Raw genomic sequence first — 16,048 nt, 5'->3', positions numbered from 1 at the left:
CCGCGCATTTCTCCACGATCAGCTGGTGACCCAGATACGCGCATCCGGGCGAAGTGCCGTCTCTCTAGTATTACTGTAAACTCTCTGGTAGAATTCTGTGGATCTAGAATCTAGATCTAGATCTACATGTATTATTACAACGACTTGAATAGGCTGTCTTGGGCCTTGGATTCGGGATTCGAAATAGAATAGCCTAGCTATTATTTTCCTTTATCATTCTTTGTTAAAATGAACAGAATCGCATAATTTCACATTTTTGAGCTCAGTTTGCATAATTTCACTATTTTTCTTGAATAAAACGACGGGGACAGGAATAGGCCTTGATGACTACCATGACAGCCTAGACGGCCAGAGACTATAAGAACGTATAGGCCTAGGCCTAGCCTTCCCAACAAAATCTGGGCCTAAGCCTAGGGCTAGAGGCCAAGAATACCGACGACGTCATCAGTCATCAATAGGCAAAGCTAAAACTGAACTTTAGAATCTACAATGAAGAGCTAGAGTCTAGAACTGAACTGGCCTAGCCTTGCTAGATTCTAGGCCCAACAAGGAGGAGCTTGATATTGATGCTTGATAGGCCACTTCAGCTCGCCAGTTTGATTGTTGACTAGTGACTAGATCTAGGCCTAGGCCCCACTGAGATTTGCTCCGAAGCCGAAGGGTGTGAACCGCAACCCGCAACCTATTCTCTTACTACTAGATTCTAGATCTAGATCTCTAGATCTAGATCTATCTAGATTTAGATCTAGACTTTCTAGTTCAGCGACAGTACAGTATGCTGTTTATGTGAACTCTATTGTTGTCAACAAGTCTAGATTTTCTAGAGTCTAGATTGTAGACTCTACTCTAGAGATATGTGCGGGAGAGGCCGGAGAGGAATTCAATCTAAACCGCCCACCCTCTACATTGATAGAGTATCTAGATCTAGATCTTCACATGTGAGGTATCAAGGCCCAAGGCCTAGCCTAGATTGATTAGTCTAGGCATTAATAGATCTCTAGATTTTCTAGGCCATGGTTTTATATAATGCAATGCTAGATTCTAGATTCTAGATCTAGATCTAGTAGTATAGGAGGCGTGCGTAAATTCAGTCACGCAAATGAATGCGAAAGTGAAGCAACACTGTCATGACTACAGCAGGTAGGACTAGAATCTAGATCTAGATCTAGATCTAGATTGTAGTATAGAGATCTAGATTCTAGATCTAGATCTAGAGGCTTAAAAAATAAATTTGTATGGTTAACTCCCCAGCATCCTAACCCTAACCCAATTCAATTCTGCTCTTCTGTCTCATAGTGGTCGCTCGTTACGGAAGTCCTTCCGAATTTTAGATAATTGAGTAGGAAGCAGGTGGAAGGAGTTCCGCAGAGGGCCGGCCGACCAACAACACACTTTTGTACAAAAAAGTTATTTTGAGCGGGGTATTAGATTAGATTCTAGAATTAGCAGTGAGCTATTTGCAACGTCGCATTCCAGTCTGAATAGCTCCCGTGCTATTTGAAACGCCGCATTCTGAATAGCTCCCGTGCTATTTGAAACGCCGCATTCTGAATAGCTCCCATGCTATTTGGAACGCCAGTACTAGATCTAGATTTCTAGATGTAGAATCTAGATCTGGACTCTAGATTCTATAGCCATCGTTTCAACATCATGATTTTAATAGATTCTATCTAGATCTAGTTCTGCCTGAATTGTGGAAGCTTTCTCAGTTTCTTGATAAACCTCCTACTAGGATTTGACTCCCTTTTTTAATGACGTTGCCTTATAAATTCAGATCAATATTGGGTAGATCTAGATCTAGATTTTTTATCTAGATCTAGATCTAGATCTAAATTGTTTCTGACATTGGATTGTCTGCACAAAAGTAGGCTAGCCTTGTTCGTCTCTCATAAAATTATAATCATTTGAGTAGTTTTCATTTCAGAGCAAGTTTCAAGTAAAAAAACGCTTGGATAACAATAACGTCCGCAGTGTCGTCATACAATACCTTTTCTCTACGTGCACTCTGTATCTTGACATCACACATGACGTCACCTGATCTAGGCTTCGACATTTTAATTTGTGTTTTAATTAGCGGAGGGTAGTGTCAACGTTCACTAACGGTAGGCCTAGAGAAAGTATTAAAGCTGTCTACGTTCTCTAATGTTCAGAGAACAGTGCTTCCAAGCGTGGCATCGAATCCCGGTCGCGGAGAGTTTTTTTTTTCTTCTGACTCACAGACCAAGGAAAGCCACTATTGAACTTTAAACAGGGCTAAATTGGTAGTAAGGAAAAGTATAGGCCTACTTTGTAGGTAAAAGCTCCCCTTGGGGACAAAATCAGAATGTGAATGCTTCATCACTGTACATATTAAAAAAAAACAACTACTAAGCAACAAGTTATAATTATGGGAAAAAATGTTGGTCAGTCGGGAAGAGGAGAAGAAGACCAAAAAAAAACCCCAAAAACTTTCAGGACCAGGATTCGATCCCACGCTCTTAAAAGATGGTATGACTTCAAACGCAATCGATCGCGCTGTCCATTCGGCCATCAGAACTTTCAACAAAGAAATTTCTTCTAGATCTAGATTCTCTGTCTCTAGTCTAGGCTAGGTTATAAAATAAATCATGAAGCTACAACAGCGAGCACCTAGCACACCTCTGTGATATGCCCAAATATAGATGACCTATATCCGCCATGGAAGCTGCTCGGCAGAAGCCTCCACCATCATCCAAGTCCAAGTCTCTTCGGATCGGCTTGTGGAACGTTAGGACCCTTTATGAGGCTGGAAACACTGCACAAGTTCTCCAAGAAATGCACCGATACCAACTACACATACTGGGAATCAGCGAGACCCACTTGAACCAGTCTGGACAGAAGCGAATGAAAGAGGGGGAGCTCTTCGTTTATTCAGGAAATGACAGTGATGGACCACACAGGGAAGGAGTAGGGATGATCATATCAAAAACAGCTCAAAAGACATTCAGGGGCTGGGAAGCACATGGTCCAAGGATCATCATGGCCTCATTTGGAACTAAGAAAGAACTCAAGGTAAGAGATGGTAGGAAGAAGGTCATTAACATGAACATCATACAAGTGTATGCTCCAACCAATGATGCAGAAGTGGAGAATAAAGATGACTTCTACAACCGCCTGCAGAACGCCATCGACAAACTTCCAGGTAAGGACATCAACATTGTCATGAGAGATCTAAATGCAAAGGTAGGTTCGGACAATAGTCACAATGAGGAAATCATGAGCAGACATGGATTAGGAGAGGCAAACGACAATGGAGAAAGGTTCCAAAACTTCTGTACATTCAACAACTTGGTCGATGGAGGTACAATCTTCCTACACAAAAGGATTCACAAGGCCACTTGGGTCTCCCCTGACGGAACAACGGAAAACCAGATCGACCACTTTTGCATCTCCCGAAAGTTTAGACGTTCACTGGAGGACATCCGAGTCTTACAAGGAGCAGACGTCGCATCAGACCATCATTTGTTCCTTGGAAAGCTGAAACTAAAACTGAGAAGATATGCACAAGTCGCCGCTGGAAATCGTCTAAAGTATGAAGTGAGCCTTCTGAAAGACCCAGTAAAGAAGAATGAGTTCAAGTTGGAACTGAAGAACAGATTTCAAGCCCTTCAAGATCTGGATGAATGTGAAGTCAACGAACACTGGGATAAGTTAAGGGAGGCAGTAAATTCAACTTGCCAGAGCACCCTAGGACCCAAAGACAACACCAGGAATGAATGGATTTCACAGGACTCTCTAGACAAAGTCAAAAGAAGAAGAGAGCTGAAGGCCCAAGTCAACAACAGCCATACCCGAACTGAGAAACTCGCTGCACAACAAGAGTACACTGAAGTAAACCGGGAGGTAAAGAATTCCATCAAGAAGGACAAGAATACCTACCTGAATGGCCTGGCCGAAAAGGCAGAGAAAGCAGCAACAGACAGGCACTTGAGGATTGTACACCAGACTACAAGAACTCTTTCAGGTAGGTTCAGCAAGCCCACTCTACCAGTGAAAGACAAAGAAGGAAAGACTATCTTCAACCCAGAGGGGCAACTTAACCGATGGAGAGAACACTTTGATCAACTACTGAACAGACCACCTCCAGAAAACCAACCAGAAATTCTTCCAGCCAGAAATGACCTCCCAATAGACACGGAACCACCTTCAAGAGAGGAAATTGCAGCTGCTATAAAAAGTCCCACAAGGCAGCTGGTCCCGACCATATACCACCGGAAGCCCTTAAGGCAGAGAAAGATACGTTTGTGGAAATTCTCTATGCTCTATTTGAAAAAGTTTGGCAAAAGGAGGAAATACCATCAGACTGGAAGGAAGGCCACCTCATCAAGCTGCCAAAGAAAGGAGACCTCAGCAACTGTAACAACTACAGAGGCATTACACTCCTTTCCATACCTGGGAAAGTCTTCAACAGGATACTCCTGGAGAGAATCAAGCTGGCAACGGATGAGAAGCTTCGAGGAAACCAGGCAGGATTCCGCAAAAACCGATCATGTGTGGACCAGATCGCTACTTTACGTACCATTGTTGAGCAATCGCTTGAATGGAATTCCACCACTCGTGGTCAACTTCATTGACTATGAAAAGGCGTTTGACAGCGTGGACAGGGAAACTCTGTGGAAACTCATGCGGCATTTTCGAATACCTGAGAAAATCGTCAAGCTTGTGAAGGCCACCTGTGATGGAACAAGCTGCCAAGTCTTCCACGAAGGACAACTCTCAGAACCATTCCGGGTACAGACAGGAGTGCGACAAGGATGCTTGCTCTCACCTTTTCTCTTCATACTGGCAATTGACTGGGTCATGAAAGAAGCCACTAGAGGCAAACGTAATGGAATACAATGGATCCATTGGCAGCAGCTGGACGACTTGGACTTCGCCGATGACCTTGCACTGCTCTCTCACACATATATGCTCAGATGCAAGAAAAGACCAAGGAACTCAACAGCCTATCAAGGAGTGTTGGCCTACGTATACATCCAGGCAAGTCAAAAGTAGTGAAGCTAGGAAAAGTTTCAAACCTTGCTGTGACAGTGGAAGACACTCCCCTTGAAGAAGTGGACTCCTTTACCTACCTTGGAAGTGTCATCGATGGTAAAGGTGGAACCGAGGCAGATGTTAAAGCAAGAACCGCCAAGGCAAGGTCAGCCTTCAAGCAATTATCAAAAGTCTGGAAAGCAAGCAACATCTCACTGCGCACCAAGATTCGACTTTTTAACTCCAACGTCAAGTCTGTGCTCCTCTACGGCTGCGAAACTTGGAAGACAACGAAGACAGTACTGAATAGGGTCCAGACTTTCATCAACAGATGTATGAGGAGTATTTTAAGAATTAAGTGGCAGGATAGAATAAGAAATGAAGAGCTGTGGGAAAGGACAGGACAAAAGGATATAGAAGTAGGAATAGGACTAACAAAGTGGCGATGGATGGGACACACCTTAAGAAAGCCCAGCGGAAACATCACAAGACAGTCACTGCAGTGGAACCCACAGGGAGCACGAGGCAGGGGTAGGCCACGGGAAACATGGAGGAGATGCATGGAAAGGGACATGAGAGAAATGAAGCTCATTTGGAACGAGCTTGGAAGGATGGCTCAGGACAGAGATAAATGGAAAGAGTTTGTATGTGGCCTATACCCTGCCAGGGGTGAAAGGCATTGATGATGATGATGATTTCCGCCATCTATTTTTGTCATCTTCTGGGGTTTCTCTCAAGACTTGGGTTTCCCTCGCCAGTAACTGTTGACTAGATCTCACCGTGTTTGTTTGTTGTTATTGATTTGTTTTATCTATAAACAACAATCTTAGCAATTCTCGTTCCATAAATTTACCTTCTTCTCAAAGTTGTACAAACGCACACACACTCGCACGCGCACACACTCGCACGCACACACACACACAAGCGTGTGTGCACACACATGCACACGCACAGCTCAAGCAGTCGGCAATTAAACCTAGTGACATAGCCCATTGCGCGCTAAGCGGCAAAGCGGGCCCACCACGGTGAGACCAGTCAACTGGTGAGGGAAGCCCCGGAAGGCGACAAAAATAGATGGCGGAAATGCATTATATATTTGAGCCAATTTCAGAGGTATTACATGCTTAGGTGCTTGCTGTACAGGCTTCATGTTTAAAAAATAACTGTCTAGATGTATTCTAAAGACTTTGCAGAGATTGCTACTGCTAAATAGCATTCTCTGGTATACGTTTTACCGAAAACCCCGAAAACTAATGAAATGATAGCCTACCGAAAACCCCCCATTATAAAGAACAAAGTGACTAGCCGTCCTTTTCCTTTAGGACAGCCGTCCCAGGAGTCTACAGGCTGTGATTAGTAGTACAGTGGGCAGTTATCGGGTTCTCTACTTTTTTCCTAACACTGACATTCTGTTTTAAATCGGTGTGTCGTCTTGTTTTTACCTGGTACTAATTTGATCATTCTTGTGTACATTCTTGTACAAATGCTTTAGGTATTACAACAAAAACTAAAATTTTATTTTACAAATCACAGTAATTTTTCTGGTTTTTGTTAGTTCAGGCATCATGTTACTGTTGTTACTGTGGCTAATGAGGAGGGACTGACACAATGCGATAGACCATTGTGATTGAGTGGGACTTATTTTTAAATTACTAGATCAGGATTTTAAAAAAAAAGTTTTGTTTGGTTGCTAGCCTACAGCTACAGGAGTGCCATGCAATGTTACACGCGCATTAGTAAATTAAAAAATGAACTAGTTTTTTTTTTTCAAAAATACGAATAGACGAACATGAACAAGTTCTAGTTTCCCCCTCTTAACTTTATCCCAAACTTGGTTTTTTATTTTATAATATTGTCATTGATCCCAGCATGAATAAATTGACAGCCCATTAGTAAGAAGTAAAGGCAGACTTTTACTTTTAGACCACTCTCACTCTGGTGCAGTACAGTCGAACCTGTGTAAGACGGGATCGCAAAGGAGCCAGAAAAAAATTCCGTCTTAGACATTTTCCATCTTAGACAGGGAATTTAGGGGGAGATGGAAGGGGGGGGTTCAAAGACCCAGCCGGTCAGATCAAGGATGGCTTGTCCGATGGGCTAGCAGTGGTCAAAACTTCACACCTTTCATTTGCTATCCTGTCTGATAATGACATGTGTCAGTCTTACTTATCCAATTACCACCAGGACTTGCCTTTCCAGAGGACCACTGTTTGACCTATTAAAAACAGAAATGTTTGAACGTCTCCTTTGGTTCCACCCTTAGCCCCTCCCACCAATGCCACCCCTTACTGCCGTCATTGTAACAACAATTCGAGGAACTCTTTTCTCGGCTGGCCGTACGACCAGGGCGGCAGGCATTGGTCCATGTAATTTCACACCTCTAGCTTCTGGACCCAGGAAACTTTCCGTAGTGGCTACTCGAGCGTTCTGACGGGCAGTCGGGACATTTTCACACCCACACTACACTGACTATCTGCATCGCTCTGGGCTCAGATGATGGGGTAACATCTGCCCCCAAATTGCACCCCTACTCCTCTTCCTCGCCCAGCAGCATGGCCATAGCGTTAAGTTTAGAGCTGGCGGAACCAAACTTGTGAGTTTTGTTTCAAATCAGGGCTGAGCGGGCAACGCATTTTCCGTCTTAGGCAGGTGAAACCCTCGGAAGGGAGCGAATTTTTCTTTCCGTTTATGCAGGTAATTAAAGAGGAATAAATCAAAGGGGGAGCGGGGAGATTCCGTTAAGACAGGTTTCCGTTTTATACAGGTTTTCGTTAAGGCAGGTTCGACTACTTAGACTCTCACCTACTCCAGTGAGCTATATGATTTCCATGAAGCCTTTCAAGTATTAAAACAACTTCAAAATATAGCACAGAAATACACAAGTGTGTGTGAGTGAGACAAATTATTATGATCCAGTCAGTCAGCCGCCTGTATTTATGAAGAGTTTCGACATTTTTTTAGGCTTTCCTTTTTTTGTCTTTTAGTTGTTTTTATCGTTATTTTAAACTCGAGTGGAAATGATTTTTGTGGAACTTTTTGGTTACAGAGTAGCCGACTAGAGGACAAAAAAATAAAACAGCATGAGCCCTTTCAACCGTACCTTTTTCACTCTCTCATTTCATGTTTCCTTTTTTTATGATAGAGAATGTATGACATTTTGAATGATATACGATACACATATCAAATTCTTTTAAACATCGATTGTGCATTTGAGAGAGAGGGAGAGTTTGTCAGTGTGTGTGTGTGTGTGTGTGTGTGTGTGTGTGTGTGTGTGTGCGTGTGCGTGTGCCTGTGTAAGTGTGTGTGAGATGGGCAAACAAATTATTGTGATCAAGTCAATCAGCCTATTGATGAAGAATGTCAACTTTTTAAAAGGCATTTTTATTTTTCCTCTTTCGTTGTTTTTAACCTGAGGGTTTTCTTGGTTAGTCGGATGCTTTAAAGCCATATTACTTGCAACAATTTAGAAGGATATTACAGTATTATTTGTTTATTTTATATTTACGATTTGTTTTATTGGTATATTTTAAGGATTTTTTATTCAAAAAGATAGAAAAGTGCATATTTGCCCTCATTCTTTCTAAATCTGACAATGATGTTCGGATACTGAATTATAAAGATACAGTAGTTCCACTTAAAACACACATTTAAAGTTTGAAAACAGTAGTAAACAGAAAGAGTATAAAATCCCCAATTTTAAAAAATATATTTGAGCATTTCTAAACAACCCCCCCCCCCCCCCCCCCCCGCCTAAATGGAAGAACATTTAGTTGTCCCGCAGATTTTGGTTTAAGCAGATTCCACTATAATTAGATACCGTGCTATTTTCAACTTTAGAATACTAAGGGCTATGATATTTCTTATTTTAAAAAAATCAATTGTGAATGATGACTTAAAAAAGAAAAAGATGCGGCATGCTTTTCGAAAAAATTGGTAAATGGAAGAAAGGCATTTTGACTACATAATCGAAACAAAAGTTTTGTTTTTTATTACATAATTTATACATATTTGATTCTAATATTGTCTGGTGCGCACTCTCCCTTTTTCACTCTTTGAAAGAAATCAGTTTTGTCAGACAATTGTTATGGTCTACTCTTTTGGTCAACACACGTGTTCCTTGACTAAAGAAGTCATGACTTTGGAGTTGACCAAGTGTTTCCCTGAATTTTTGCAACATCGTGAAATGTTCTGTGAAACTTAAGTAATAACTTTCCTTGTTTTTGTCTCTACTGCAGGCAATTTGGTGATCAAAATTCTCTGATGTCCTTAGTGGAGAGCCATGATGTAGCTGGTCTTTTGTCAGCTCTCGGCCATGAAGGGGCAAAGAATGAGCCCATGTTCTCTGTCTCTTTATGCCCACGCAATTCCAAGTACAGCACTCGAGAGTTCTTAACAAAGAATAAAAGGTGAGAAAATTTGGTTTCTATCCTTTCCCAGTAGTCAGTAGTTTACAGTATAGTTGTTTTTTTTAGTCACATTGATTGGATGTAATTCTTCGGTAACTTTTGTCTTTTAATTTTTTTAGTCACATTGATTTGAATATTTCTTCTGTAATTTGTGTATTTTATATCCCCTAGAGAGGTCAAGGATAGCTGGCTGTAAGTTTCTAAAGATTCAGATTCATCCTCATCCATATGATGTAATGTGTTGACTAAAAGTAGAAAGTGATTGCATAATATTGATATCACAAATGTTCACTACCTGTCTGCAATATGAGAAAAATGAGGTTCAGGAAAAGTGTTGGAATTTACAAGTAATGAAAAGAATTTAATTCAAGGTAAATATCACGCTACATTTCACAGCTGGAAATCAGGCATGTCTTCATTGGTTCTAATTCTGTATGGACGTTTGTTCTGATTTCGTCAATTTTATATAAATGAACCAATGCTGTCTGGAATATGTGTGAACACCCGTTTTATGTCTGAGCTTCTATCAAATTTAGTCTTATTTTACCATATTTCTGACTCACAGTTACTAGGCTACTGCACTATAGTCAAATGTCGCTCTACTTTTTGTGCCAATTTTTTTATTCATTCCAGGTTAATCTTATCTTTCTAATATGAGCAACTATAACAGAATGCCATGTTGCCATTCATCTACAAAATGAATTCATTGTCAAAATGATTCAATGTACTTTTGAGAGGAAAAAGGAAAACGTTAAAGAAGAAAAGTCAGAATTGAATGTTTTGAGTTTACTTACAATGTTGAAAGCATAGCTGAATAATTGTTGATTTTCCTTGATCATGTTTCGTAACTGAGCATACAAGTGTTTTACATGGTAATTATAAAGAAGATTTATGACGGTTGACTTAAGATTTCTAAGACTATACAATAATACAATAGGAAGCCTCTGGTCTTTGTTGATGATTGTTGTTCCTGTTGACAAAAAGAAGCAGACAAGAAAAAGTTGCTCTTGAATGTCTTGTTCAACTGTCATTTCTGTATGCTGTTGAAAAAAATAGCAACCGCAAAAAAGCTGTCCATGATTGTCTTTTTCTACTTTCCTTTCTGTATTTCAGTGCGGTAGAGAGGTCATGCGAGCTGGGCCATTTGGACATCCTTAATCTGTTCCTCATCAATGGTTGCAGCCCCAACCTACCCACAAGCCATGGCCGGCTCATACATACTGTGCTCACCACCCTCAAGACTCAACGACACCTGGTTGACAATGGCCGTGCTTTTGTCACCCTCAAACTGATGCTTGCTCGGAACTGTGATGTGAACGTGAAAAGTTTTGATCATAAGTCGGCCCTCATGCTGGCATGCGAATTGGCTGATCCTGCCATCCTCAAGGTACTGCTGAGACATTGCTCACACTGGCAGTTGTCTTTCTCTGATGATGGCAGAGAGGCGTCGCCCTTACAGATGGTCTGTATGCAAGGGAGTTCAGAGTGTGTCCGGATTTTACTAAAGCGGCTCTCGCCGGCCGACATAAACAACAGCCATGGGAAATTGACTCCATTGTTGATGGCCCTGATGGTTCTGCGACACAACATGACTTACATCAGTCGAGCGTCAGGGTACCAGGATGCATTGAGCAAAGCCCAGCACCAGCTTGTTGCAATAGTGGAAATGTTGCTCAATGCTGGTGCAGATCCGAATGTGGGGGTGGTGCAAGACCCAAGAGACAACCTTCAGCCCCCAAGCTTTAACGCCATATGCTGTGCCCTTGACGTGGCCAATGATTGTGAGGCATTCAAGAATCTTTTGTCTCACGAGGCAAAAAAGTTGTCTTTTCTGTACGTTGGGCTTGTTCGTTTGTTTGGATTTTCGGGTGCTACTGTCGGTGGAAGCGAGAATGTTGAGACTTTGAAAGAGAGATTTCCTCGTGTGCAAAGTGTGATATCAGAACTGGCAGAGTTTGATGCCTTGAGACAGAAAATTTCTCCTCTGTGCAACTCCTTTAGACATGCTCCATTTAGTTTAATGGAACTGTCCAGAAAAAGCATTCGACTTCAAGTTGCCCGCTGCAATAAGCTAGGACATTTAGACAATCTCCCTCTGCCAAGAAAGTTGAAAGATTACACTCTGTTTTTGACTTTTTAAATGCTTAAATCTGGTCCAGACTACTTGAAAATTGTAGTCTTGTGAAGGCAAAAAGAACTTATTATAAATTCACTTTTTTTGTTATATTTAAAGTAGTTTTAAGATTTTGTCTGTTTCTCTAGGGCATTCTTTCAGTACTTCACTATATTTTCATGCATTTTGCTTATAAAATAATCTGTTTAAAGTATAAACTCATGTGCTGTTCATCAAGAGTTACTGGGATAACCAGGGGGGGAGGGAGGGGGGGACTTTAGTGGTCTACGAGTACAGTGGTTGCCTCTCGTTCAATTGGTCCCAAGTTCAAAACATGGTAGTGACAGAAAATGTTCTTCATTTTTTTCTGTTACCTCCTTTCCTTCTCTCTAGTCATCTTCTTTCATCTGCTTTCATTTCCACCTTCTACCCACCTCCCCCTTTTTACCCTTCTCTGGACTCCCGACTCTTTCACTCTCTTTACTGCTACTCCTGGTTCCTTTTTACTGCTGTCTTTCAGCCACACCTCTGATGCTAAGGTAGGTAAGATCAAACACCTAGCCTTTTCAGATAAGGGGGAAAAAAATTTAGGAAATATCGTTTGCACGTTGCACACGCTAAAGATCCTTTGGCGGTCCAAAAATCTACTAGAGTAGACTTTGGCCACCACCTGGGCAAACTTCAAAATTACTTACTGCCGAAACTGAAAATACTTATTGTGTCCATCACTCTCATGTGACTTATTACAAAAAAACAGAAATAAACCAAATGAGTTACCAGACTCCAGAGGTTATGGTCAGACCATTACAATTCATTTTTTTCCATTTTATCTTCTCATGAAAACAGTGAAAATCAGTTAGGATAAGTCTGACATTTGTTTCCTTGATGGACAATGTATTCTGACTCTCAACATTGACTTAAAATGTGTAGAATTTCCTTTTTTTCCCCACACATAATTAGCAGTTTATTCAAATTGTAAACTTGACAGGAAATCTTTTCTTTCTTCTTCTTGATCTCGTCACACGTAAAGTCTATCATACATATAAACTGGGCTGTCCTGCTCAGCTCTTCGGTTGGCATGTACAGGTGTCAATGGGGTTGGCCACATTTCCTGTCTCAGGGCCCTGTGTGACCTGCAAGGCCTCTCAGTTGCTTGGAGCCCGGCACTGTACCTGCCTGGTAGGCCCTCACAGGGCGAGCGCCATCTATAGATACTGTCTTCAAATGTCATTTTTACAGTTTTACATGGTATTGTGGTTCTCTGGCGATTGCCTTTAGGGCCAATTCCTTCGATTTCAGCCCTCCAGCTCTAGGTCCTGAGGCCTACCCTGGGAGCACAGGGAGGAATTGTTACCGGGTCCCACCTGTGACTAGAACTTAATGTGGTCATTTTCCCCTTGGTGCTCCCTTCAGTTGACTCATATATGGCATTTCATGATGTGGTGGTGCCATCTACCAGACATGGTAGTGCCACCTATCACCTACCACCTCGCCACGTCCTGTTAAGAGCATTGCCAGTTAGTCCAGGGTTGCTAATTGAACATATTCACAGATAACCTCTATTTCAATGGCCATTCCCCATCTGCCACCTGGGACCGGCCGGATGCCTAATCGGGGATGGTCGCCCCTAGCGCGGGACAGTAAATAGAAAGTTGCTGTTTGACCTAACATGCCATTCAGTACATTTTTTCTACCAAGTGTCCCTCTGTCTTTATCTGAATTTTGATAACGTTGGCTGTTGTACTGATTGAGAAGAGAAGACAGGTAACATTACTATGTAATGTGAAGCTTTTGTATTGTGCAATATTTCAGGTTGAGCCCATTTTGAAGGTAATTGTGAGTCCTGAGTTGTGAGAGAAAGAGGAAAGGTGGAAGGTCTTTGGAGTTTTGGACTCTCATGTGGGGTCTACTCCTTTTTGTTGTTGTTGTTGTTATTTTCAGACTAACATGATCCTGGTGAAATGTGGCTATTATTGTATGAGTTCGTAGTGAATTTAAACTTGACAGCATAACTTGAAAGCCTTTCTGGTTTAAAGTGATAGGCAATGGTGTGTTGTAACTGAATCTATGTGTGAGTTTATTTTTGCTCCTTTTTGAAGATTGTGATTTAACTATAATTTCAGAATGGAAGCAGTAAGGTTGAGAAACTTGTAATGTTTGAGCAGAATATCCTTCAATACAATTGTCTTGAAGTGAATATTTAAAACAGTGGTGTTTGCTTTAATAACCATGGATGTTTAAGTGCCTTTATGTTTTTTGTTTTTTTTAAAAAAGTCTTTATATCTTTATTGTCAGACTTTTGCTAACCGGTAGTCATTACTGTAATGCAAGTCTTAACAAAGCTGTCTGCTAATAATAATGTGATCATTGAGGTTGTTCTGAAAATAACCATTTAAGAACTGATGGTGTCATGGTGCAATTAGTGATCCAGCGTATATATACTGTACAGTAGTCTCCGCCTAAGATCCCACCCCTTAAATGATCCGAGTTCACTTAAGGGGAGGAGCGACCCTTGATTTTGCAGATTTTGGGTCAGGCTATGCACATTTTATGTTGGGTGATTTTTGAAGATTCACCAGTTTTTTGTCTAAAAATAGCATGGATTCAATTGAGAAAGACTTTATTCTACAGGTAATTTGCCTTTAAAAACATGAGGATGGATTAATATAGTGAATTTTCACAATTATTGTCGGTTTTCACAAAATGTAATTTTTGTGCAGTGTTTTCCCTACTCCTTCCTTAGTTTTTATCCTTTTGACATGAAACTTTCAGGAAACATAGTTGGCAAGGCTGCCATCAATGTAACAGAAAGATATTCGCGAAAAAAGTAACACTTTTCCTTTGGCAAGCGATTACGCAACCTAAATTTAGACAAAGTTTTTTTATACTTTGGGAAAATTCTCATAATTTTTTTTTCTTTTGCACGTATTGAAAAAAACTTGCTGTTACTCTGATAGGGTTTGGTTCAGGTATACTCTCACCAAATTTGGTCAAATTTGGTCTGGAAATAAGAAAGCCGTAGGGATTTCAAATTCATTGTTTATTTTCAAGACGTCGTCCGTTTCCATAGCAACCGTTGTAGCTATGCCAAAATAAAATTGCGTATCAAGAGATTTTACTTTGTCTAACTTATATGTGTACTTAGATTTGATATCGGACAACAAACATAGAAAATGGTCCTCAAGGGTAGCTCCTCCCGTTAAGATCCGGCTGTTGTAAAAACCCCCAGAAATTTTACTATACAAAAGTCATCCCTAAGATCCCGCTCTTGAGTACATCACTTGCTTTTTGTTTGTTTGACTGCTTTCTTGTTACCTTGAGTACTCAAGTTTGTATTTCTGTGGTCAATGTCTCTTTGTCCTGCAGGTCGTTAGTAGAGGGCATTGTGGCTGGTTGGCGGGCGCTCTGATGTGGTTTGCTCCTTCTTTTCTATCAAATATCTATTTGTCCTTCTCTTCTTTTTTTGTGTCTGATTCCCTGTAAGGACTTCTCTGTTGACATCCACCCCTTGGAGCTCATATGACCTTATGCAGTTGCGAGCCCCGTAAAACCTCTACTAAAACAGAGATGTTACTCTCTTGTAATACCTCCAGTCCTTACCACTTGTTTAATCTATGTCTTGTTGTGTTTCAAGTGCTTTAAAACTCTTACTAAAACTTTGAAGGGCTTTATTGGTAGGTCATACTTCTTCCCTGTCTGTTCTTTCCGGCTGTCTGTTTTGCTTTTTTTTCCCCCAACATCAAAATGACTGTTATCATGTTTATGTACTCTGCTTTTGCACAATCTTGCTACATTTGCATTTTTTTTTCTATTTATTTTGGTGACTCTGTAGTTGATTAGTAGTTTTTCAAGATTTGTCCGCAACATCTGGTGTAATGGTAAGGCTCCCTTCATTTTCTCTCAAGATGCAAGTTCAGTTCTTGCATGGGGGAGTCTGTTTTATCAAGTACCGGTATCTTAGTCTTGCTACTGTTGTGTTATTCAGCTTATACTTATACGATGAATAAAATCAGAGTCAAAGAGAGTTTAGAGAGTCTAGATGAGCCCTTTCCAATTTGGGCAGTATCGCCCTCTAGTGGACTATTTGGTAATTTTGGTGGGCAGTTGGGATTACGTGGGTAGAAGCAGGTATTTTTTAATGCCTCACTTGGAAATAAAATAATGTAGGTGGGTGATATGGAAAGTTTAGTCTCTTAAAGGTGGCAAAAATGGGTGCTGCCTTTAACAAGATTGATAAACATTGGTCGAGATGCAATGGCGATATTCAAAGTTTTAGTCTTTATTCCTGGTCATACCCCCAGATACAGTTCTCCCTGGATTAAACAAAAATTCCTGTGTTTAACCACTTCTCTTCTGTTTATCATCTCAGTCTTCTGGAAGACATATATGACATTGCTGCCTGTTGGTCACTCACCATTGTTGTTGACCTTTGTTCCCATTGCTACTGATTTCAAATCACTTATTTGCATCTAGGTAATTTGAGGAAAATAGGGCAGGTGTATGTATGTGTGTTTGTGTGTGTGTGTGTGTGTGTGTG

The 16,048-nt window shown here is 40.9% G+C and overlaps 1 protein-coding gene across 1 annotated transcript; it reads left to right on the top strand.

Annotated features, from left to right (window-relative positions):
• Positions 1 to 133: 133 nt before the first annotated feature.
• On the top strand, positions 134 to 13,367 carry LOC101858746. The gene is made up of 3 exons (XM_005110555.2): positions 134 to 1,140; positions 9,228 to 9,398; positions 10,512 to 13,367. Exons 1-3 carry the CDS (start codon positions 1,100 to 1,102, stop codon positions 11,536 to 11,538), a joined length of 1,239 nt encoding a protein of 412 aa, XP_005110612.1. The 5' UTR covers positions 134 to 1,099; the 3' UTR covers positions 11,539 to 13,367.
• The last annotated feature ends 2,681 nt before the right edge of the window (positions 13,368 to 16,048 follow it).

The sequence above is a fragment of the Aplysia californica genome, unplaced genomic scaffold, assembly GCF_000002075.1.
Source record: "Aplysia californica isolate F4 #8 unplaced genomic scaffold, AplCal3.0 scaffold00909, whole genome shotgun sequence".
In the NCBI taxonomy this organism is placed as follows: Eukaryota; Metazoa; Mollusca; class Gastropoda; order Aplysiida; family Aplysiidae; genus Aplysia; species Aplysia californica.
Note: the sequence above shows the minus strand (reverse complement) of the source record. Positions and strands in the feature narration are given on the sequence as shown.